General features: G+C 44.3%; 1 protein-coding gene across 1 annotated transcript in view; it reads right to left on the bottom strand.

Annotated features, from left to right (window-relative positions):
* Positions 1-6,067: 6,067 nt before the first annotated feature.
* Positions 6,068-26,322, bottom strand: part of SMAD1 (SMAD family member 1) — a 41,340-nt gene continuing 21,085 nt past the window's right edge. Inside the window, exons 3-7 of the mRNA XM_040418510.1 lie at positions 13,337-13,591; positions 11,605-11,724; positions 7,915-8,136; positions 7,477-7,733; positions 6,068-7,368 (exon numbers count right to left, since the gene is read on the bottom strand). Coding sequence (XP_040274444.1) covers positions 7,225-7,368; positions 7,477-7,733; positions 7,915-8,136; positions 11,605-11,724; positions 13,337-13,591 — 998 coding nt within the window. The 3' untranslated portion in view covers positions 6,068-7,224. The remainder of the gene's footprint in view (positions 7,369-7,476; positions 7,734-7,914; positions 8,137-11,604; positions 11,725-13,336; positions 13,592-26,322) is intronic.

Here is a 26,322-nt window from a genome sequence, read left to right as displayed (position 1 = left end):
TGGCCACTGAGGCTTGTCATATCACATCAAGCAGCCACTCTTCTTAGGGTACTTTCACACTAGCATTGTTCTTTTCCGGCATTGAGTTCTGTCCTAGGGGCTCAATACCGGAAAAGAACTGATCAGTTTTATCGTAATGCATACTGAATGGAGAGTAATCTGTTCAGGATGCATTCAGTTCAGTCTTTGACTTTTCAGGACGGAGATACCGCAGCATGCTGCGGTTTTATCTCAGTCCAAAATTCCGGAACACTTGCCGGATTTTGCATTTTTTTCCCCATTGAAATGCATTGATGCCTGAGTGTTCCGGCAAAACGGATCCGGCATTGCGGTCTGTGCATGCTCAGACCGCAAAAAATTGAGAAATAAATAAATGCCGGATCCGTTTTTCCAGATGACACCGGAAAGACTGATCCGGCATTTCAATGAATTTGTCATACGGATCAGGATCCTGATCAGTCTGACAAATGGCATCAGTTTGCATGCGTTTTCATGGATCCGGCTGGCAGTTCCGGCGACAGAACTGCCTGCCGGAATCCTCTGCCGCAAGTGTGAAAGAACCCTTAGATGGCAATATTACTTTGTCCATTTAAAAGGGAAAAATGTGGTTGCCTGGCACACACCAGACCTGCGTATTGAGGGATAGTACAATTACCCCACCTATTGAGGAGGGGAAAGTAGCTGTTGCAGATACAGTACCCAGTGACAGCGCAATTACTCCGCCTGTTGAAGGGGGTAATGCTGATGCCTGGTGCACGTCAGTACCAAATCGGCTTGTCAGAGACAACACTAGTGAGAGCGCAATTAATCCGCCCATTTAGAGGGTTAATGCGGTTCTTTGGTGCATATCAGAAAGGCATAGGCCTGTCTGATAGAGCATCTACCAACAGCAGAATTACTCTGCCAATTAAAGGGGGTAATGTGGGGCCTGGTATATGACAAAACTACATAGGTTTGCCCAAAACCACATCTAACAATGGTGCAATTACTTCATCTATTAGAGACGTATTGCAGGTGTCTGGTGCACGTCAGAACTGTGTAGCTTGCCAGAAGCAGCATCTTGCGATAGCACAACTAAGGGGGGGTTAGGGAGTCAGATGCCTGGTGCACTCAAAAACTTCATAGGCTAGCCTGATGAAAGGAGAGCACGTAACAACTGAGGAGTATACAGCAACTGCAAGAAAAATGTCACAAGGCTGTGTACCGCCCCCTCAAGAGGGGACACTAGGATAATGGACCAGGAAAGAGTGGGGGGTGTCCTACCACAAACACAGAGCCCTCTTTATGGATAGCCTAGTAATGGCCAAGTAGGTCACATACTGAGGTAAAGTATGGCCAGGAGAGGGAAGGGGGCCCAGTACACGGTTATTCATCACAGAGGGCCCATCAGACATGCAGCCCAGCAGATTGTAGAAGCCGAAGCTGGTGTGACTTGTGTGTCGCAAGTGTCAGACCCAGCAGAGGCTGAAGATCCAAGGGATTCTAGGAAGTCCACCATGGACCATGGAAGCTGTTCCAGAAAGAAAAAAAAGTTATACAAAAAAAAAAAAAGCAGCAAGAGGCCACCAGAACATGGAGCCTTGTAGGCCTGAATTAGTTTCATATACTGGGGCAGGGGCCGGACCACTGTCATGTATAACGGAAACAAAGGAACCATTATGTGCCCCCCATAGACATGCATTTAGAACGAAATTCAATAACGCTGATGTGAACCCGGCCTTAGTTGTTAGAGTGTAGCTCCATCAACCTTGTATTGCAGGGAGCTCGTTACTACAGTGCTGCTCCCATTGACTTTAAGTGATGTCCTACCCCAAGGATAACCCTTAGTAAAGGCTGGACAACTACTTTACGCTATATCCCGCCTTCATCCTGCTGTGTGCGTGACCATGGCAGGAAGGGCTGAAGCGGGATGGGTACACATGTGGTCTTACTTGTGCAGGATGGCTAATTAGTGAGTATAACATGGGGCCACAGCACTCTGCTGCCCAGAAACAAAGCAGCGGTATGAAGACAAGCTATAGCAGTAGCGATTGCTCATTCTCATACTGTGGAGGCGACGGCTGCGTGTAAATACAGAGCTTCACCCTCATGATAAATCGGCTGCTCCTCAGCCCATGTAAACTCACCATAAGACTATAGTCACACCACTGGTACCAGTGTACCATCGCTGAGAAAGAAAGCCATTCTGGATCTGCAAGTAATGGTTCTAGGGAGGATCAGGAAGATGCAGGGCAGATATTAAAGGGGTTGTCTGGGACATTTTAAACACTGGCTGAAAACAGGAATGTCTGAAGTATAAGGCTAGGTTCATATTTCTATAACCCATTTAACAGATACCCCAAAAAATGGATGCTAATGAGCCACTGGAAGGGAATCAGTTTGCATTGTTACTAAAGAGCCCTTTACATGGGGCGAGAATCCAGATTATCGCTAACAAGCATTCATAAGAGCGCTCGTTAGTGATTATCTGGTGGTGTAAAAGTGACGCCGATTACTCAAACAAGCGAAAAGCTTGTTCATCGGGTAATAGATAATTTGAGCAGACACAAAAATAGTCATTTGCAGGCAGCAGAGGACGCTGTGTAAATACGCTCTGCTGCTGGCAAACGAGTCTGTATGGGGACAAGCGACGACATTAGTGATCGCTCCTCCCCAAACTGTGGAGATCTCTGCATGTAAACGCAGCAGTACCCACAGCAGATTAGCAGGCTACCTGGATCGTTCGCTGGCAGGCTGGAGATGCGATTTTTTTAACCCCTAACAGGTATATTAGACGCTGTTTTGATAACAGCGTCTAATATACCTGCTACCTGGTCCTCTGGTGGTCCCTTTTGCTTGGATCGACCACCAGAGGACACAGGTAGCTCAGTAATAAGTAGCACCAAACACAACACTACCCTGTCATTGATCACCCCCCTGTCATTGATCACCCCCCTGTCATTGATCACCCCCCTGTCATTGATCACCCCCCTGTCATTGATCACCCCCCTGTCATTGATCACCCCCCTGTCATTGATCACCCCCCTGTCATTGATCACCCCCCTGTCAGGCTCCATTCAGACATCCGTATGATTTTTACGGATCCACTGATACATGAATCGGATCCGCAAAACACATACGGACGTCTGAATGGAGCCTTACAGGGGAGTGATCAATGACGGGGATGATCACCCCATATAGACTCCCTGATCACCCCCCTGTCATTGATCACCCCCCTGTCAGGCTCCATTCAGACATTTTTTTGGCCCAAGTTAGCGGAAATTATTTTTTTTCTTACAAAGTCTCATATTCCGCTAACTTGTGCGAAAAAAAATAAAAAATTCTATGAACTCGCCATGCTCCTCATTGAATACCTTGGGGTGTCTTTCCAAAATGGGGTCACATGTGGGGTATTTATACTGCCCTGGCATTCTAGGGGCCCTAAAGCGTGAAGAAGTCTGGGATCCAAATGTCTAAAAATGCCCTCATAAAAGTAACGTGGGCCCCTTTGCGCATCTAGGCTGCAAAAAAGTGTCACACATCTGGTATCGCCGTACTCAGGAGAAGTTGGGCAATGTGTGTTGGGGTGTCATTTTACATATACCCATGCTGGGTGAGATAAATATCTTGGTCAAATGCCAACTTTGTATAAAAAATGGGAAAGTTGTCTTTTGCCGAGATATTTCTCTCACCCAGCATGAGTATATGTAAAAAGACACCCCAAAACACATTGCCCAACTTCTCCTGAATACGGCGATACCACATGTGTGACACTTTTTTGCAGCCTAGGTGGGCAAAGGGGCCCACATTCCAAAGAGCACCTTTCGGATTTCACAGGTCATTTACCTACTTACCACACATTAGGGCCCCTAGAATGCCAGGGCAGTATAACTACCCCACAAGTGACCCCATTTTGGAAAGAAGACACCAAGGTATTCCCCGTACTCAGGAGAAGTTGGGCAATGTGTTTTGGGGTGTCTTTTTACATATACCCATGCTGGGTGAGAGAAATATCTTGGCAAAAGACAACTTTTCCCATTTTTTTATACAAAGTTGGCATTTGACCGAGATATTTATCTCACCCAGCATGGGTATATGTAAAATGACACCCCAAAACACATTGCCCAACTTCTCCTGAGTATGGGGATACCAGATGTGTGACACTTTTTTGCAGCCTAGGTGGGCAAAGGGGCCCACATTCCAAAAAGCACCTTTCGGATTTCACCGGCCATTTTTTTTACACATTTTGATTTCAAACTACTTACCACACATTTGGGCCCCTAGAATGCCAGGGCAGTATAACTACCCCACAAGTGACCCCATTTTGGAAAGAAGACACCCCAAGGTATTCGCTGATGGGCATAGTGAGTTCATAGAAGTTTTTATTTTTTTGTCACAAGTTAGTGGAATATGAGACTTTGTAAGAAAAGAAAAAAAAAAAAAAAAAAAAAAAACTCATCATTTTCCACTAACTTGTGACAAAAAATAAAAACTTCTATGAACTCACTATGCCCATCAGCGAATACCTTAGGGTGTCTACTTTCCGAAATGGGGTCATTTGTGGGGTTTTTCTACTGTCTGGGCATTGTAGAACCTCAGGAAACATGACAGGTGCTCAGAAAGTCAGAGCTGCTTCAAAAAGCGGAAATTCACATTTTTGTACCATAGTTTGTAAACGCTATAACTTTTACCCAAACATTTTTTTTTTTATCAAAGACATGTAGAACAATAAATTTAGAGAAAAATTTATATATGGATGTCTTTTTTTTTGCAAAATTTTACAACTGAGTGAAAAATGTCATTTTTTTTGCAAAAAAAATCGTTAAATTTCGATTAATAACAAAAAAAAAAGTAAAAATGTCAGCAGCAATGAAATACCACCAAATATTAGTGAGAAGAAAAGGAGGTAAAATTCATTTGGGTGGTAAGTTGCATGACCGAGCAATAAACTGTTAAAGTAGTGTAGGTCAGAAGTGTAAAAAGTGGCCTGGTCATTAAGGGTGTTTAAGCACTGGGGGCTGATGTGGTTAATATTGTAACTGAGGGTCCACTGTATATATATATATATATATATATATATATATATATATATATATATATATATATATATATATATATATATATATATATATATATTTCCTTCAAACCTCAATAAATACAGAACAGTTTATAATCTGCTGCTTGTTCCACAACTGCAATGTTATATGATCGTGACATAGAAGTGATAACATATATTAGAAAATTCTTCGATACTCCTAAGCTTTATATATAGTTTACAACATTTGTTTAATAATCATTAATATCAGATAGTCCGGTACCCATTATGATCCACTGGTACATAAATATAAATAAAAATAAAAGATGAGATTTGTGTGTATAAATTTAGCTCCGAGAACTCATTGCCTGAAATCAGGACTAATACTAAACCACTTTATGTATAAATTGAATATGCATTATTTCTATTAATCCAAACAACCACTATAACTTCTCCTTTGTACCCTTATCGTATGCTTATTTTTACATAATGCCTTTTACTCCAAACAAGGCAAATTCTGCTAGTTTCCCATCACCAGGGAGTAGTGCACGACAGGACTTCAGATGCCAGTTACAAAGTGACAGCTCAGAAGGTGGCGTGTTTGACCGACAGTAGGTTTGAGATACTGTACATTAAATGGAAATTTCAGCCCAGTAAGAAAAAGTTGTCCCACGGCCTGCAAATCACCTTGTTTTTCTTCTGGTGCCCAGTTCCTCGCTACTCAATTCCTACTCTTCATCACAGGAGAAAATGGCTGGAATACTGCTAGGCCAATCATTGGCTGCAACCGTGACCCGCCTCAGCCAGTGATTGCCTAAGTGGCATTCCCAGCCAATTCCCGCCATGTCAAGAGGTCAACGAGAAGTGAAAGTAAGACCTAGGCACCATCAGAACGGTAGCAGTGGGAGAATTCAGCAAGGTGCAGGTTTTTTTTGGGTTTTTTTCAGGTTAGAATACCCCCTTAATATCTCCAAGGGCAACCAGTAGAATTGTGGAAGCAACACAATCTTAAGCACTTGACGAACTGTAACTTGAAGTAAAGAGCACATACCAGGCGGGATTTACAGGTAAGCAATAATGACCATTTATTTAAACTTCTAGTAGACAATATCTACTAGATTTGGAATAAAAGTACTTTCAATAAGTACTACAGCTTAACTGTGAATATAAAAGAAAACAAAAATAGTACAAAAAGTAACATCATAAAAAAGGGAAAAAAGAAGAAGTCTGCAAGAGAGTAAACCTTGGATATTGAAATCTAATCCAATTTGAACACTCGGCGAGAAGTGTTTGTTCAGGCCGTCAGGCACTAGAGGAGGTGCAGGATTGTATTCTTTAGAAAACAATGTTTCCCCAATATACTAGCAGTCAAAGCCGAGATCTATTACACAGCAGTAGTGTTAAGATAAAAGAGAGGGGTCATCTTCAATATTGCAAGTCCCCTCCAATAGAGAGTGAAGCGCATTAGCTAGGAGATTATGAAAAGTTGCAGAGAACCAAGGCTGGTGCTGCAGAGAACACTCCATTCATCCAGCTGCTGAGAGGTACACAGCCAACGGCATACCGTAATGAGAGATGCGCAGTACATACACAGCCGATGGGAAAAACTATGCCATCAAAGCACTGCTCACATTTAATATACTGTCCTAGTGAACCTCCTCAAACCGTTAAAGCAAAAGAAAAATTCACTTAGTCCACCCTAAACTATTCTTTACTCTTAGCGAGGGGGGGGGGGGGGGGGGGGTCTGTTCATATAAAACACTGTACAAACAGTAAGGAACTAACATCTGACATTCTGAAGGCAGTATGGCCAGTACACAAATTAAGTAGTGCCACAAGTTTTTCATGTAAAGTTACTGGGGGAAAAACAGAACCAAATGGCATTGTTCACTGTAATATTCCCATGAAACCTAGAGCAAGTCTGCCTTAGTTAATACTTTACACAGCATGGTTTTAAATTACACCGTTATACTGTGAACTCTAAATTACAAAGAGGGAACAGAAAAAAAAAATAATAATTAGCTGCTGAGATTTTGCCACATATAGTAGGGACCCTCTTCCTTTCATGTCAAGAGTTGGTCACAAACATCAAGTATTTGAGGCTCCCAAAGTGACAAAAAATATAGATAGTCCTCTCCTGCCAGTATGTGTGTCTAACATCCTTCAAGTACATGCACGGCTCCATATCATCCAGAAATGTCCAGTTCTAATTAGGAGACGGAGGAGATGGGGTTATGGGGGGAGCCCATCTGAGTGAGTACTTTATCCAGCCACTGAAGCGGGCCATGCAGGTGAATCTCAATCCAGCAGGGGGTGCTAGTAACGTCCTGGCGATGATATTCTGCACCCCAGCCCTGAAAAAACATGAGAACAAGTAATATATGAAAATTAGTTACATCACTAACCTTGGAACGTTATCTAGAGATTAACAAGTTCAGACATATATATTAGTGCTACATTACCTTGACAAAACTCATCCGGATAGTGCACATCTTTGTTAGTTCATAGACGGTCTCAAAGCCATGGTTCACAGACTGGGCCAAAAGCTGAGCAAACTCCTGGTTGTTGAATATCTTCAGGCTGCAACCACTAGGTATTTTACAGACAGTGGTTGGGTGGAACCCATGGTGATAGTTACAATTCCGGCTCTGGACAAAAATGCTGCTATCACTCAGGCACTCTGCGTACACTTCACCTCCGACGTAATACAAATGAACACCTACGAGATACAAGAGATGTTCTTCATATATCCAATCGTACAAATTATTGGTTCCGTATCAGCCAAGAAAATTAAAATGTTTATATTCAAATTTAATATACCTATGACAAAAAGAAGAAAGAGCAAGGAGAAATATCTGGAACTGGGCACTAGTGCTCTAGGATGAGAAGACGGGACATACCTTTCCCAATATGCCTCCTGGTGTTCTCAATAGTGGAGTTGCGGTTAACATTGGACAAAAGGCCGAGACAAAATCTGTTCCTGTTGTTTGAAGGATCAGTGAAGCCATCCACCAACACACTTGTGGAGGAGGCGTGGAACGCTTCTCCAACTCGATTGTTCAGCTCATAATAGACAATTGAACACCAGTGTTTTGGCTCCTCATATGCGACAGCTTGAACATCTGCAAGAGAGACAAATATACGGTCACATCCACACACACAGGACGTATATATGTAACCACTAGTACAATACTTTACAGCAGGACAGACTGACACCACATAGGTAAGATGCACACTGCAGGCACTGACTCTTATAGCCACACGGTAGAAAAATAGTTTCAGGATCTGCTCTACAGATGAGCAAATCGATTCTACCAAGATGGAAATCGTTAAAAATTTCCCCCAAAATTTTTGATTCTAACTAAGCCAAATTTCTTGTGATTCTTTTAGGGCAAATCAGAGAGATCCCAGTGTAATACTCCACTGGAAAAGACACTTCTCCTTCAATTAACTCAAGGGGTAAGAAGTGATTTTGGGGGGCGGCGGGAAGGGGGGGAGACGAGACATTACATTTTTCTTTCATCTATGCAGATAAACCAAGACTATCATTTTGCTTACTGCAATATTATTATTTCGAACTGGAGACATTTGGTATGACATAGTGATGAGTGAACAGATTTGTCTCCTTAGCAGGAGCTCGTCACCTGTGAGGGGTGTACCCACTCGCCCGTTGGTTGACAAGGTCAGACCCGACAACTGTGCCTCTGCTTTGAGAAGCAGCGCAGGCACTGAAGCTAAATTCAGCTTCAGGAGCAGTTGTAATGCTACCCGGAAATGTAGTAGCACAGTTGCCGCTCCCAAAGCCAAATTTGAGCTTCGGCACCTGCACCACTACTCAGAGCACCAGCACAGGACCCAGACTGTCAGGGTGGGCTAGGTTCGGCCCCATCAATCAATAGGCAGGTGGGTGCTTCTTCACCTGTGGGGACCGAATAGGTGAATAGTTCCTGCTAATGAGACAATCAATTCACTCATCCCTAGTATGAAGGAATAACGATGATCCTCTGACCGTCATCACTGAAGACAATGGCCGCAAACTGACAACTATAGGACAAGGCCAAGTTTGCAAAATTATGAAGAGAACCGAAGACCACTTTTATTTCCTGAAATAGCATATTCGATGGTGGCAACACACACAAACAGCAGCTGGCATCGCTGTAGCAGACGAAATCCATGACGGCATTACCCATTTCTCCACTCAACATCCCACTGCAGTATAATTAAAAATGTGCCTCATTAGAAGAAAGGGTTGCTTAACTTTCACACATCAAGATACCAGTGACCATCAAGGCTACAGCTTTCTCAAACTTTGTAAGAAACCCTGCCAGCTGGCAATTCTTCTGGGATGAATCATCTCCCTCTCACAGATTTCTCACACAACTTCCTTACGTTTGCTAGAAGTCATGCAGAGCAGGTGCGATGTGTCTCTGTTCCCAGCAAAGGCCAACAATGGAAATCACCCAGTTCTACTGACAGGATGCAGCTTGTTAAATGAAATGTCTGCTGAATAGAGGTTTAGTATGCCCGTTCTATTAGGGGGCAAGATACTGTAATCAACTGGGGGGTCTAATTCTTAGTACCAACAAGCAAACCTCAAAGGCCTCAAAAATCAAGGAGTGCCATGATGGTTATGACTAGGGCTGCAGCTAACAATTATTTGAATAATCGAATAGTTGTCGATAATTGAAATCGATTAATCTGGAAAAAACACCAAAATTACAAAACAAAGAGGTTTATATGATTTTACTTGAAAAATTATGTTCAAAGGCCAGATTAAAACGAATTGTGGGTGGCACTGTTATGGGGAGGGGGGGGGATCTGTGGGTGGCACCGTTATGGGGAGGGGGGGGGGGATCTGTGGGTGGCACCGTTATGGGGAGGGGGGGGGATCTGTGTGTGGCACCGTTATGGGGGGGGGGGGGGGGAGATCTGTGTGTGGCACCGTTATTGGGGGGGGGGGGGGAGATCTGTGGGTGGCACCGTTATGGGGGGGGGGGGGGGGAGATCTGTGGGTGGCACCGTTATGGGGAGGGGGGATCTGTGTATGGCACTGTTATGGGGAGGGGGGGGGGGTCTGTGTATGGCACTGTTATGGGGAGGGGGATCTGTGTATGGCACTGTTATGGGGAGGGGGATCTGTGTATGGCACTGTTATGGGGAGGGGAATCTGTGTATGGCACTGTTATGGGGAGGGGATCTGTGTATGGCACTGTTATGGGGAGGGGATCTGTGTATGGCACTGTTATGGGAGGGGGATCTGTGTATGGCACTGTTATGGGGAGGGGGATCTGTGGGTGGCACTAAGTGACGTTAGGCAGAGCGGACTGCGGCGTAACGTCACTTACTCACGTGACGCGCCTGCTCCGCCTCCTCGACAACGAATCCAGTTATCGATTATCGATAAAGTCGATTAATCGTTGCAGCCCTAGTTATTACACTGCACTGTATGTGAATACAGAGAAGCCTTCACTCCAATCTTGTATGGCTGGGGCCTGGAAAAGCAGGACAGGTTCATGCATACTGGGGTAGACCTGGTACAGGTGGCATTTACTAGTCCTAACACTTTTCTGCTTGCAGTACTTTGCATGTTACCTACTATTAGGGAGTAGTTGGCCCGTCTGAACAAGCCCTTGCAAACCAAACATCACAACAGGAATAAATGGTGTGCCCTCTGCAGTGCCACATGACCGGCAGCAAAACCCATGACTTGTGAAATGCAGCAACATGTGAAAAAAAAGGAAGCAGGAACCACTCTCCGGCCAAGAGAAAAACTGTTCCCACGAGAAGTGAACAAAATAAGTTCCTACATGACACAAAAAATAAAAATAAAATCAGAGCGCAAATCTGAAAGCGATAAGGGTAAAAATGGCACAGTGCACTTAAAGGGGTTCTGCAGTTTTTTTAAACTGATAATCTATCCTCTGAATAGATCAGCATCTGATTGGCGGGGGTCCGACACCTGGGACGCTTGAATGGAGCTTAGCCACGCCCAGGCCATTGATACTAGTCGTGACGTCACTGGGCCTGCAGTAAAGAGCGAGGAGGCCGCGGCGCTACTGCCAGCGCCGCTGTCTTATCAAACAGCTGATCGGCGGGAGTCCCAGGTGTCGGACCCCCACAGATCAGATGCTGATGATCTATCCAGAGGATAGATTATCAGTTTAAGTTTTAGTTGCTTTTGGTGTTTCTGATGCAGTTTTATTTGAGGCAAAGCTAAAATGGATCCAAAAGGAAGATCAAATGTAAAGAAAAGAAGTCTCATTAGCTCATCATGCATAATTCTTCAAATTAAATATCAGCCTTAAGTGTGCAGCACACACCACCAGCTTTTCGGCTAACACGTTTCCCGTTCTATTATGGGAAAAGGAGGGGCAATATGACATTTTTTATTTAATTTTTTTTCTTGACTGTTATGTAAACAAGGAAATGGTTGATATGGCAATTACTCCAACGAGTGTATCGCTTGCAGCGCGTTTTATCAACATATCTAGTGTTTTCCTGTTTAAACAATACTTAACCAACGACAAGCAACTGTGACTGCTGGCCAAGACTATAGAAAGAAAGCACAAACTGTCCAGCCGCCCGCTTACCTGCTCGGTTTATTTCTTGAGGGATGGGAGGCACCATCATGTTATTAGTGTCCATTGGCTGAGAGTTCTCCTGGGTCATTTGATCTTCTGGAGGCATGTAAGCCGGAGGAGGGGTGTCCGCTGAAAATATAGATAGTTGCAACTATAAAAACGCATCTTGGTCAAGCCTCCTAATACACTCCTGGACGGGACTACCTAGAAGATAGTAAAATGCTGCAGCCTCTTTTCTGTACACAATCTGAAAGAAGTTTCAAGAGGAGCAGATTTCAGCCTACATTTAATTACAGCTCCATAATACACTGCAGTGGGTTGATGGTGTGAAACCTCTATATGTACTGCAGGAATATAGTGGATCTATAATGGCAACATTTCCGATGCAGGTCCCCCATTTGGCTAAGACTACTTTCACACTTGCATTTCTATTTTCTGGTATTGAGATCCGTCATAGGGTCTCAATACCGGAGAAAAATGCTTCCGTTTTGTCCCCATTCATTGTCAATGGGGACAAAAAACAGAACTGAACAGAGGAAAATGCTCCAAAATGCATTTCGTCCTTATACCAGAGAGCAAACTGGAGCAAGCTGCCATTTTCTTTCAGTCATGGTATGCGGAGCAAGACGGATCAGTCATGACCAACAATGCAAGTCAATGGGGACGGATCAGTTTTCTCTGACACAATAAAAAAAAAAAAACTGATCTGTCCCCTATTGACCTTCAATGGCGTTCATGACGGATCCGTCTTGGCTATGTTAAAGATAACACAACCTGATCCGTTCATAACGGATGCAGATGGTTGTATTATCAGTAACAAAAGCATTTTTGCTGAAACCCTGCCGGATCCATCAAAAGCTCTAGTGTGAAAGTAGCCTAAGCTCACTGAAAATGTGTCCATCACTAACATGAGTCATATTCAATAGAAAAAAAAAAATACAGGTTACATAAAATTATATATATCCTGTGGCAAAACCAGAAGAAATCCTTAATAGATTTGGAACATGAAAAATCAACCCTGATGTTTTTGCAGAGTGAAATATCACATCACACCATGAAGCCAGAGACCACTTCAACAGGAAGCGCAAGAATCAAGGTCTTCAGATTTTTGGCCCAATAATGTCCTTATCCTTGATATTTAAAATATGAAAGTTGCATGTACATGGGAGTATTATGCGAATCCATATTCTTAGGAACAGCATCGGTCGCGCTATGAAAGCAAGTAGCCTCAGACTAGGGGGGGGGGGGGGGGGGGGGCTTGTTATGAGCAGCGCACACTACACACCACTGTACAAGTGGCATACTCTACCACCAGAAAATGGCCTTTATCATTTATTTTGTGGACCTAGCAATGCAAGGTTTCAGAGGCCTCAATACAAAACCCACATTTCTAAGCTGGTTATACATTTCTGAAGTTGAACTATGGCAGATACGAGTTGGCCACTGACAATACACACATTTTGCATGATGCAATAAGGAACGACTGGGCAATGCATAGGCCAGACACTGTCATTCCTCTTCTGAAAGACCACTTCTAGATCTGGATCATTCTTAAGACCTATAATAGTGCCCAGATAGTACCTGGGATCCTTGGCACAGAGCCATTTAGCACCATAGCATATTTTACACTGAAATTAGCGCATTGCAAAAACAGCAAAGTCACACGTGAAATCCTACTTCGGCAACAGAAAGTGAAATGCACATGGATTACAAGGTGTTTAGGAGACATAAATGCACATACCTGGGATCTGAAAAGGACTTCCAGGGTCAGAGCTTGCCGGAGAGTGAGGGTAAGTACTGCTGCTGCCAGGAGAGTTCGGGTAGCTGCTGTTGGGCGAATGCGGAAACGGGTGGCTGTTTGGCTGTTGGAAAGAATCTGGAAACGTGGCATTGTGTGGCATGTGAGGCTCACTGGGCTCCATCGTGCGAAACTGAGCAAGGAGACTGTGTTGCGGGTTGTACTCGCTGTGTCTTGGAACAAGGACTGGAGGAAGTACTAAAAAGGAAAAAAATAAAAATAAAAAAGGATAACTGTCACATTTAGACCCCAATTTAAATTTTCATATATTTAGTTAATAATAACATGATATTCCAGAATCAGTTACTATTAGACTGACTTACCCCATATTTAATAAGATTTAGCACTTAGCAACCAGTCTGCATAAAACTGCAATTTCACTATTCAGTTAAGATGGCCGCCACTGCCCTCACCCTGAGGCTAATCCCGCCTGCCCTCACTAGCCAGTAACAATAGCCCCCCAAAAGTGTCAGTAACCAGAGCCCTCCCCCCTAAAGGGTTAATCTCCTGCAGCACAAAGGGGTCCTCTTACCACATGTTGCTTTCATTTATACACTGAGCAGACGGCAGATCTCCCTTCCCTGCTCTGCGCTGCTTCAACTCTGCATTCTCCAGCTCTGCTGAGTGAGGGAGCGTCTGCCAAGCGCAGGGACAGGGAGAAGTGCACACAGCCCAGGCACTGTTATCAGCTGCTGGGGAGGACCTGGCTTTAATCATTTACTTACAGTCCCTGGCTGTCAGTAATCTGACCTTGCACTCAGCGTGCGATAGACGGACCATGCCTAGCAACCCCATTTTAAGCACAGGTAAAAGTAGGCAGTACAGTGAACAAAACTGTGGAATTAAGGGGTAATTGAATACACAGTGAAAAGTTGAAATAGGGCCACCAAGGAGATATCACCACAATCCAATACTCCAAAAAAAAATATTATATATACACACACACACACACACACATATACACACACACACGACAGTTATCCTTTAAGCTTTAACCGAGATGAAAAACAAGAAACAAAATGGAGTGCCTAATCTGACTGGATATAATAAAGGTCACAATACGAGTGGGCAGAACGCAACAGTCTCTCTATAATACATTTAGATGAGGCCCATAATGCCGTATAACAGCTAATGTATCTAGCTAAACCAGCTACACCGGCGAGAAGGGGCAGAGGTTTACATGGGTGCCCCCTGTACAGCCGTCTGGTTGGTATGAGGACCTGTGATCACACACTGACTGCAGACAGGCATGTCTATGGAGAGATAGATAAACTAGCAGAAGGACCCGGCTTTGCACGGGTATATTTCATCCATTTTTAGGTTTCTGTGTGTTGTAAAGATAGACAATTTCCCCCATAAGTGACCGCCCCTTTAGCATTGAACACCCCTTTTAACAGTGACCTTCATAGTGCCCACCCCTTTAAGCAGTAAAGAAAAATGGCTGGGTTGTTATGGAAACCTGGAGTAAAAATTTATGGCAGTTGGGAGTGGAAGAGAAAGACTTGCAGTCTTGAATTGGGGGGGGGGGGGGGGAATTTTTTGGGGAATATCTCAGGAACGGTACGTCCTAGAGAGCAGAGACCCGGTCTAAAACCTTCCCGGACACCTGATGTACCTGTGTGCCAAATTTGGTGAAGATCGGTCCAGTCTGATCAGCAGGTCTATATTGCATCCCTAATCCCTCCCCCTGCCTTGTTTTTATTGATCACATTTGACACTTTATGATACCTAATCATGTTTATTTGCACTGATGCACTTTACACAGCAATGTATACATTATTGGATATTTGTTTTATATAAATTGTAAAAAAAAAATAAAATAATTTTTTACTGCATGTATTACCACTATGTATGCGCATATATGTATGAGCAAGGTCTGGATTTTTATTCTGGGAGTGATTTATCTCATTTGCATAATTGAACACAGGTTGATCCAATTGTGCGTCACATGTTTTTCACTAATATACACACACCTCAGGCTACTTTCACACTTGCGTTCAGAGCGGGTCCGTCTGATGATCCGCTCCTATAATGCAGCCGTTTGGATCCGTTCAGAACTGATCCGTCTGCATTATAGTTTTAAAAAAATTCTAAGTGTGAAAGTAGCTTCAGACGGATCCGTCCAGACTTTACATTGAAAGTCAATGGGGGACGGATCCGTTTGAAAATTGAGCCATATTGTGTCAACTTCAAACGGATCCGTCCCCGTTGACTTACATTGTAAGTCTCGAGGAATCAGTTTGCCTCCGCACGGCCAGGCGGACACCCGAACGCTGCAAGCTGCGTTCAGGTGTCCGCTTGCTGAACGGAGGCTGAACGCTGCCAGACTGATGCATTGGGGCTCTACGGATGCGTTCGGGGCCGCTTGTGAGAGCCTTCAAACGGAGCTCACAAGCGGAGCCCTAAACGCTAGTGTGAAAGTAGCCTCACCTGGTTTTGTAATTTTGCTTGAGAAAGGCTCATACTGCGCTAAAACATTGCCTTGTCACATGGGTGAATAAAGTCTTGCAAATATTTTTTCACCTTTACCTTGGTGTGCTGCCTGCTTTTTGGAATATTACGATTATATATATATATATATATATATATATATATATATATATATATAGAATAAATGAACTCCGCAGCACATCCGAGTAGTGAAGAAGTAAAAGAAGCTTTAATCACCAAGCATGCGACGTTTCAATCCTCTCAATGGGATTTTTCTCAAGCAGAGAGAAAAATCCCATTGAGAGGATTGAAACGTCGCATGCTTGGTGATTAAAGCTTCTTTTACTTCTTCACTACTCGGATGTGCTGCGGAGTTCATTTATTCTATATTGTTTGGAGGTGGATCGCCGACTCAGCCGCTGGCACTCCGTCTGTACCTTTCAGACAGTGGTGCTGCCCACATTCCTTGGTATATATATATATATATATATATATATATATATATATATATATATATATATATATATATATATATATATATATATATATTTATTGTGTATGTAGAGCTCCCAACTATCCCCCGACAGATGTCAGGAGAGAGAAGGATTGGGCAAAATTAATATTTTCTCCTGATCACCAGAGCTAACAAAACCCGATTTATGAGGTTACAGGGGTCTCCAGGAATTGATAAGGACGACTAAGGCTACTTTCAAACTAGCGTTCGGGGTTCCGCTTGTGAGTTCCGTTTGAAGGCTCTCACAAGCGGCCCCAAACGGATCCGTACAGCCCCAATGCATTCTGAGTGGATGCGGATCTGCTCAGAATGCATCAGTTTGGCACCGTTTGGCCTCCGTTCCGCTCAGCAGGCGGACACCCGAACGCAGCTTGCAGCGTTTTCGTGTCCGCCTGGACGTGCTGAGCCAAACGGATCCGTCCAGACTTACAATGCAAGTCAATGGGGACGGATCCGTTTGACGTTGACACAATATGGTGCAATTTCAAACGGATCCGTCCCCCATTGACTTTCAATGTAAAGTCAGGAGTCCCTGTTAATATACCATCAGATCGGAGTTTTCTCCAATCCGATGGTATATTTTAACTCGAAGCGTCCTCATCACCATGGGAACGCCTCTATGTTAGAATATACCATCGGATTTGAGTTACATCGTGAAACTCAGATCCGACAGTATATTCTAAACACAGAGGCGTTCCCATGGTGATGGGGACGCTTCAAGTTAGAATATACTGAGAACTGTGTACATGACTGCCCCCTGCTGCCTGGCAGATGCTGCAGCCCCCCCTCCTCCCTCCCCAGTATTAATTGTAACCAGTGCGGCCCCCCTCCCTCTATATTCATTGGTGGCCCGGATTCCAAGTATTGTGACCAGTGCGGCCTGCGGCCCCCCCCCCCCCCCCCCCAATCATTGGTGGCAGCAGAGAGTACCGATCGGAGTCCCAGTTTAAATCGCTGGGGCTCCGATCGGTTACCATGGCAGTCAAGATGCTATTGCAGTCTTGGCTGCCATGGTTACTTAGCAACAAATAGAAGCATTATACTTACCTGAAGAGCTGCGATGTCTGTGTCCGGCCGGGAGCTCCTCCTACTGGTAAGTGAAAGGTCTGTGCGGCGCATTGATTATAGCACAGACCTTTCACTTACCAGTAGGAGGAGCTCCCGGCCGGACACAGACATCGCAGCTCTTCAGGTAAGTATAATGCTTCTATTTGTTGCCAAGTAACCATGGCAGCCAAGACTGCAATAGCGTCTTGGCTGCCATGGTAACCGATCGGAGCCCCAGCGATTTAAACTGGGACTCCGATCGGTACTCTCCGCTGCCACCAATGATGGGGGGGGGGGGAGAGGGGAGGCCGCACTGGTCACAATACTTGGAATCCGCACTGGCCGGGCCACCAATGAATATAATACTGGGGAGGGAGGGGAGGCTGCACTGGTCATATTTAATACTGGGGAGGGAGGGAGGGGGAGGCCGCACTGGTCATATTACTAGGAATCCGCACTGGCCACCGATGAATATAGAGGGAGGGGGGCCGCACTGGTTACAATTAATACTGGGGAGGGAGGGGGGGCCCGCACTGGCAGCAGTCATGTACACAGTTCTCAGTATATTCTAACTTGAAGCGTCCCCATCACCATGAGAACGCTTCTGTGTTTAGAATATACTGTCAGATCTGAGTTTTCCAAAGTGAAAAATCAGATCTGAAATAAACAGTTATGCAAACGGATCCATTCTGAACGGATGCAAGCGTTTGCATTATAGGAGCGGATCAGTCTGTGCAGACACCAGACGGATCAGCTCCTAACGCAGGTGTGAAAGTAGCCTAAGGCTACTTTCACACTGGCGTTTCTGGGTCCGCTTGTGAGATCAGTTTCAGGGCTCTCACAAGCGGCCCCAAACGGATCAGTTAAGCCCCAATGCAATCAGAATGGATAAGGATCCGTTCAGAATGCATCAATTTGACTGCGTTTGGTCTCTGTTACGTTTTTTTAGACGGTCACTAAAATGCAGCTTGCAGCGTTTTGGTGACAGTCTAACTATGCAGAGCCAAACGGATCCGTCCTGACTTACAATGTAAGTCAATGGGGATAGATCCGTTTTTTCACGGACACAATATGGTGCAATTGAAAACTGATCAAGGTCTATCAATGTAAGTCAAGACGGATCAGTTTTGACTTTTTTTATGAATTATACAAACAGATTCGTTATGAATGGATACAAGCGTTTGCATTATTGGTGCGAATCCATCTGTGCAGATACAAGACAGATCCGCATCAAACGCGAGTGTGAAAGTAGCCTTATCCTCAGGATAGTTCATCATTATCACACTGGCGAGGGTTCAAGTCCCAGCACCCCCGCCGATAAGTGGTTACAGGGAGCCGCTGCACTCACTGGAGCTCTGGTGAGTGATTCAGGCTTCCAGCAGCCTTCCAAGCACAGCGCCGTACACTGTATAGTGGCTGTGCTTGGTACTGCAGCTCAGCCCCATTGACTTGAATAGGGCTGAGATGCAACTAGGTCATATAACTGATACACTAAAGCTGGCCGTGCAGGTACATATTGGCATTAGCAAATGCTACACCTGAAAACAAATACACTTTAATAAAAAAAATTAAAAAAAATTTAACAAGCTTAATAAATTTTGAGCAATGAGTTTTTTGGGGTCCAACTATACTTCACTGCAACATTTAGGCCTCATTTACACAGGGCTCCAGATGGCTACCAAAACGGTCGCCAATGCGCCTTAAAATTTGCAGATGGCGACAAGACTTTAGTCTTGTCGCCATTTGAGACTGTCCCGCCGCGATCCTGCGCAGCCTAAGTTCACTAGCACACCGCACAGTGGAGAAGGAAGGAGTCCCTCCCTCTCCACTGTGACGCGGCCACCACTACCACCAATGGGGATATAGCGGGGAGGAGCTGTCGCCACTGCGCCACCAATGAATGTAAAACATAAGTGTCTGCAGCGGTATCACAGACCCGGCCTCAATAACAGGGCAGGCGATCCGCGGCCATTAACCCCTCAGGTGCCCCAGATCGCATGCCCTGTTATTGAGGCCGGGTGACGGGTCTGTTATACCGCTGCAGACAATTGTATGAAAGAGGACCTTTAGTGGGTCCAAAGAATAAGAACTTATCAGCAGGCTGCATAGAGCGGCGCCCAGGGATCTAAGTGCACTTACTATTATTCCTGGGCGCCGCTCCGTTCGTCCTCTGTGGCCCCCGGTATTTTCAGCAGAGGAAGGAGGAGGAGACGCCAGTGTCTCTCCTTCTCCCTGACAGCAGCGCTGTCCAATCACAGCGCAGAGCTCAGAGCCAGGGAGGTTTTTTTTCTCCCTGGCTCTGAGCTCTGCGCTGTGATTGGACAGCGCTGCTGTCAGGGAGAAGGAGAGACACTGGCGTCGTCTCCTCCTTCCTCTGAATGCTGAAAATACCGGGGGCCACAGCGGACGAACGGAGCGGCGCCCAGGAATAATAGTAAGTGCACTTAGATCCCTGGGCGCCGCTCTATGCAGCCTGCTGATAAGTTCTTATTCTTTGGACCCACGAAAGGTCCTCTTTTTAATTACATTCATTGGTGGCGCAGTGCTCCCCCCCCCCCCCCCCATTATCACTGGCCACAAGTCGTCGTGTCCCCCCCCCCATTGTTATATGGTGGCCACGAAAGGTCCTCTTTTTAATTACATTCATTGGTGGCGCAGTGCTCCCCCCCCCCATTATCACTTGCCACAAGTCGTCGCCCCCCCCCCCCCCCCCCTTTCATTGTTATATGGTGGCCACAGGGTCCTCATCCCCTCCATTGGTGGCAGATTACACTGCTGGGGCTCCGATTGTTACCATGGCAGCCAGGACGCTACTGAAGCCCTGGCTGCCATGTTCAGCTCCCTGCTGCTGTGTGCACAAAGCCCAGGGCAGCAGAGAGATGTGTGAGGTCCTATTTACCCTGATAGATCTCTATAGATCTCTATCAGGGTGAATAGGACAAGGGATGACACGATCCAGGTTCTAGTCCCTAAGGGAAGAAATGGTTATTAAATAAAAAGTAAAAAAAAAAAAAAAAAAACACCAAAATACTAAAAGTTTAAATGGCCCCCTTCCCAGTTTTACATATAAAATTTACAAACAAAGAATAAACATATTACATATCACCACGTCCCAAAAAGTGTGAGCTATTAAAATATTAAAAAATATTCCCGCTCGGTGAAGGCCATAACAGAAAAAAAAATAAATAAATAAACCACGCGATTCGCCATTTTTAGTCACCTTGTCCCCCAGAAGATGTCCCTGGATGTGAGAGGTATGTGGTGCTGTTTTTTCCTATATGTAGTGCTGGCTCACTACTGGGACCTGCGTCTCATCTTCTCAAAGTCCTTTTTTTTTTAATTATATGCATTTTAAATTTGGCGACTAAAAAATTTAATTTGGCTCCTAAATTTTTTAGTTTAGGAGCCAATGGCTCCTGGTAATTTTTTTTTTTTTTGTCTGGAGCACTGTTTACACGAAAATGGCCGTCATGCAACCATTTCAAAACCATTGCAGTCCATCAGGCAATTTTTATTTTTTTACTGCCGGTGAATAACAGGTGTCCAAAAATAGGACATGTCCTATTTTCTGGACATTTTTATGGCCAAGCGGACTCCACTGAAATCAATGGGCCCGTTTAACAGTCCTTAAAAATAGGTACACTAGGTAAAAAAATAAAAATAAAAATGTAAATAAAAAAATACCCCTCACCACAGGCATGCGTAGGAACAATTGCACCGTACTGGCTGCAGCAGTGACCATGTGACATCACACTGCTGGGAGTGTCACTTCCTGCTGCCTCCAGCACGGATGCGAGTGGCTGTGGGGTTATTTTATTCATTTAGCGGCACTGCTGGGGGCTGCACTATATATACACTGAGGGCACAACAGTGGTCCGTTATATTTAGAAAGTGCCCTGAGGGGGGGGGGGGCATTATATAAAATGAGGGCCAATACAGAGGGACATAATATATACACTGAGGACACGAATGGGCCCTTACTCCTGAATTATACTGACATAATGCTCTGCGTGTAATACAATAGATTGCAGGACTCTTGGTTACTCAGCATTATAAGTCAGTATAAGGGCTCAGACAGCTGCATGCTGTCCGCAAAAATGCGGATCCACTTTTCAGAGGACAGTTCAGCATGCCCGCAAAAAATAAGATTGCATTCCGCATTTTTGCGGACCCGTAGACTTCAATGGGGCCACATCCTGATTTTCACTGACAAGTCTAGGACAGGTTTTTATTTGTTTTGCAGACACATAGAAGGAAGAAAGGGGCCCTATAGAAGTGAATGGATGCACATTTAATCTGCAAAAACACAGCTCTGCATTTTAGCAGACAGCATACGGCTGTCTGAATGAGCCCTAATGTTGTGTGATCCTGTCAGAGGAGGGGAGATCAGGACAGGACCTACCACTGACACACACACTGCAAGTTTATCGCATAACAGATTTATTTAACCAATCACTGGCAACAGGAGTCATCCCAGAAGATTGGAAATTAGCAAATGTTGTGCCCATTCACAAGAAAGGTAGTAGGGAGGAATCGGGCAACTATAGGCCAGTAAGCCTGACATCAATAGTGGGGAAATTAATGGAAACCATACTTAAGGAGAGGATTGTGGAACATCTAAAATCCCATGGATTGAAAGATGAAAAACAGCATGGGTTTACTTCAGGGAGATCATGTCAAACTAATCTTATTGATTTTTTTGATTGGGTGACTAAAATAATAGATTACGCAGGTGCAGTAGACATCGCTTATCTAGACTTTAGTAAGGCTTTTGATACTGTCCTACATAAAAGGTTTATCAATAAATTGCAGTCTTTGGGCTTGGACTCACATATTGTTGAATGGATTAGGCAGTGGCTGAGGGACAGACAACAGAGAGTTGTAGTCAATGGAGTATATTCAGACCATGGTCTTGTTACCAGTGGGGTACCTCAGGGATCTGTTCTGGGACCCATATTGTTTAATATCTTTATCAGCGAAATTGCAGAAGGCCTCGATGGTAAGGTTTGTCTTTTTGCTGATGACACAAAGATTTGTAACAGGGTTGATGTTCCTGGAGGGAAACGCCAAATGGAAAAGGATTTAGGAAAACTAGAGGAATGGTCAAAAATCTGGCAACTAAAATGTAATGGGGCGTAAAAACCCAAGAGCAGAAAATAGAATCAGTGATACAGTCCTAACCTCAGTATCTGAGGAAAGGGATTTAGGGGGTCATTATTTAAGAAGACTTAAAGGTAGGCAGACAATGTCATAGAGCAGCAGGAAATGCTAGCAGAATGCTTGGGTGTATAGGGAGAGGCATTACCAGTAGAAAGAGGGAGGTGCTCATGCCGCTCTACAGAGCACTAGTGAGACCTCATTTGGAGTATTGTGCTCAGTACTGGAGACCATATCTCCAGAAGGATATTGATACTTTGGAGAGAGTTCAGAGATGAGCTACTAAACTGGTACATGGATTGCAGGATAAAACTTACCAGGAAAGATTAAAAAGGACCTTAACATGTATAGCTTGGAAGAAAGAAGAGACAGAGGGGATATGATAGAAACTTTTAAATACATAAAGGGAATCAACAAGGTAAAAGAGGAGAGAATATTTAAGAAGAAAAAATTAAATTAGAGGGGCAAAGGTTTAAAAGTAATATCAGGAAGTATTACTTTACTGAGAGAGTAGTGGATGCATGGAATAGCCTTCCTGCAGAAGTGGTAGCTGCAAATACAGTGAAGGAGTTTAAGCATGCATGGGATAGGCATAAGGCCATCCCTCATATAAGATAGGGCCAGGGGCTATCCATAGTATTCAGTATATTGGGCAGACTAGATCGGCCAAATGGTTCTTATCTTCCGACACATTCTATGTTTTTATGTTTCATTTAACTTGTGTGTGGCTGGCCTTTGGGGTCTTGCATCAATTTGGCCCTGTTTTTTTTTGTTTGTTTTTTTTATTAAAATAAAAAAAATTGCAGAATAAAAAAAAAAGGGTTAATTTTTTGCCACCTGCGGTTTTGAGGTTTTTTGTATGCAGCGCGTCTTAACACTAGCATTTACTCCCCGTAAAGAACAAAACTCCCAGAAACATGGCAAAAGTACAGCATGTTGTGGTTTTTAAAAAAAAAATAAAAATCCCACCAAATGAAGAATCTGGAGCTAAGGTTTTTACAGCAAAAAATGCTGTAAGTGCAATTAAAAAAAAAAAAAAAAAAAAAAAAAACAAGTTTGAAAGCACAATTAGAAACCGGTTTTCAAGGGACATTTAATATTGATGGGCTTCTTCGGATAGGCAATCAATGACAAGTCGGTGGGGGTCCTACCAACCAACCAGCTACAGAACAGGCAGAGCTCTGTACATGGTGCATGGTACCAACATACTGACGGGGAGACCGCAAACAATGGTAATGTCTGTACAGCACTATGGAATATGGCAGCGCCATATAAGTAAATCCTGTCAAAATGCAACAGACATCATCTAATAAAATTAGGAGACCCAGTTAGCAAGTGTCTATTCTAATAAAATCTGCTCAAAGAGAAGCATTGACGGGATCCAAGCAGAAGATGGATAATGTTAGATGCAGTGAAAAGCTCCAGTGCCATCCCCTACATTGTGCTCCACTGAATGGTTTGTGTTATGTCTAGAGGGGTAAATTGGAGACTATTTGCCGAGGCGACACCTATGAAGGGAACTTTTAATGCAAATCTAGTGGTAAATCCAGCATAGAGGCAGGGCAGAGTGCTGGTTGCAGAGTGCCATTGCATTTGTGTCTTTCTTTGTATATGTATTTCGCCATAGCGATGTGCACCTGCATATAGGGTTGTGCTGATTGAATCCCCCACATTTTTTCCTTTCTAGTGGTAAATCTACTGACTGTTATAAAGCTATTTTTTTGCATAAGATGAAATTTTTATTTTATGATCTTCGCCAACTTTCAAAAGTGGAGTGAAAGGTTGGTTGGAATTACAGATTAGAAGGCTTGTCCCATTTACGATGTGCGGCTTTTTAAAAAGTCACATCTCCACGCCAGGCAACCCCTGACGTACTTCACACAAGTGCCATCTTCAGAAAGCAACTCCAGTCTCTAAAACAGCCTCAAACAAACCTACAATGAGACCCCCCCCCCCCCCCCCAGGTCCTAATCTGCTATAATCTAACCCGCTTCTCCTGTGACAATCAATTTCAATATATATTATTAGATAAAGAGATTTTATTTATTTTTTCCAGCACAATTGTCATTATTTTGAAACCAACTTCAAGACAAATTTGGGTCGCCAAGTAAAAGGCCAATAACCGTTATTTGAAAGACTACGATGTGCTCTTTCATCTCGTGCCCCTGCCAGGATGGGCTGGCCCATATCTCTTGCATGCTCTTTGTGTCCACGTTCTGCTGCTCCACACCTCCACCTACCCCTTTGGCAGCTATAAATACGGCCACGTAAATTCCCTCGCAGAATAACCGCACTATGGAGTCAGTCCTCAGAAGCCGTCTTTTTAGCTTTGCTAAGCGCAGGCTCCTGTCCCTCCACCGACAAGCAGTTTATATAGAGCTCTAGGCCCAGAATGGGAACAAAGCAGCGAGCACGTATGTCCGCCAACGCTCGGCTCAGGGGGCGAATGTGCACAATGATTTCCACATTGAACACCAGGGGGAGTCACACTTTGTAAGTAAATGTCATAACTTCATTGACTTTTTTTCCCCAATCATGTAACTAGCAATGCGGGAGGCCCCTTAATGAACGGCTAACACTTGCAGCACAACCCAAGCCACCCAGCGCATGCATGAACAGAAGCTTGTGAAGCCCATTAACCTTTTAAGTTCCAGTAGCCCGACCGAGCATCAAGTTGATGTCTGCTGACTAGGTTACTGGTAGAAAACAGTAGAAGGGAGCGGCCGGGAGGATGCACAGTTGGTAAGCTCATATCATGGACAAGAGACAATGAAGCAGGAAGGAAAGGCAAGGGAGGCGGCCTAACACCAAAGGAACACAGCAAAGCACAACACTAAGGGAAAAGGGCTCTGTTCACATCGGAGGCAACACGTGCCCAGCATGTACTACTGGGGTTAGCAAAAGGTTCTTTTGCACAGCACCTACAGAAGAAAGGACTGGATGGTAGCAGTGCTGTGCCTTACCAGCGGGCATTATCCACTACTTTCACTTTAGGAGCCAGATTTTTTTAAATTTTTTTGTGAACTTCTAGAGACCTGAGAACCTCGGACACGGCAGAAGACGGGCACTTCTAGGAGCACTGGTTCTGGTGTAATTCTCTGACATGGGCACACGTTGTGCCTATGATAACCAGACTACATACAACCCGGCTTCTAAATGAAGCTGCCAAGGTGGCAGACCAGAAACGACAATTACAGTTAGCATTTTGTTTCATGACTAAAATGCTCATTTTTCATGTATATGAAGAATCACATTTAAAAACTGCACAAATATCTAAACCACCAAAACGATGCTGCCACCACCAATGATCATGGCTATAACATTAAACCGCAATCCGCCCTAGCCCTCATAAGCACCATATTTGTACTGTCTCCAAGCTACTCCGATGGCTTTGCCACTTTAGTTGTTGGATGCATCATTTGGGCTAGTACTACAACTCCCAGCAGGTACCGATCCCATCTGAGCTTGGTGACAGCCCAAATCCCGGCTGCAGGGTCCTTACAGAACACACTGCCCTGAAGCAGCACGTCATTGCCTCAGGCGGGCATGAAAACGTAACGGCCGTACACTATGACCGAAACAATAAAGCTCTACTGCATGGTTAAAAAAAGGTTTGGTCCAGTTCAACATCAAAGCCATTACCATTTCTGGCCTGCACGTCCCACTGACTGACAGCCCTGTGCGGATCCGTGACAGACAGAGCCAGGGACTCTATAGGAACAGTAAATTAATATTCATCTTTTTAAAAATTTACACCATATTTTCTGGATTATTAGACACG

This window comes from Bufo bufo, chromosome 2 (assembly GCF_905171765.1).
Source record: "Bufo bufo chromosome 2, aBufBuf1.1, whole genome shotgun sequence".
Taxonomy (NCBI): domain Eukaryota; kingdom Metazoa; phylum Chordata; class Amphibia; order Anura; family Bufonidae; genus Bufo; species Bufo bufo.
This window is presented reverse-complemented; position numbering and strand designations above follow the sequence as displayed.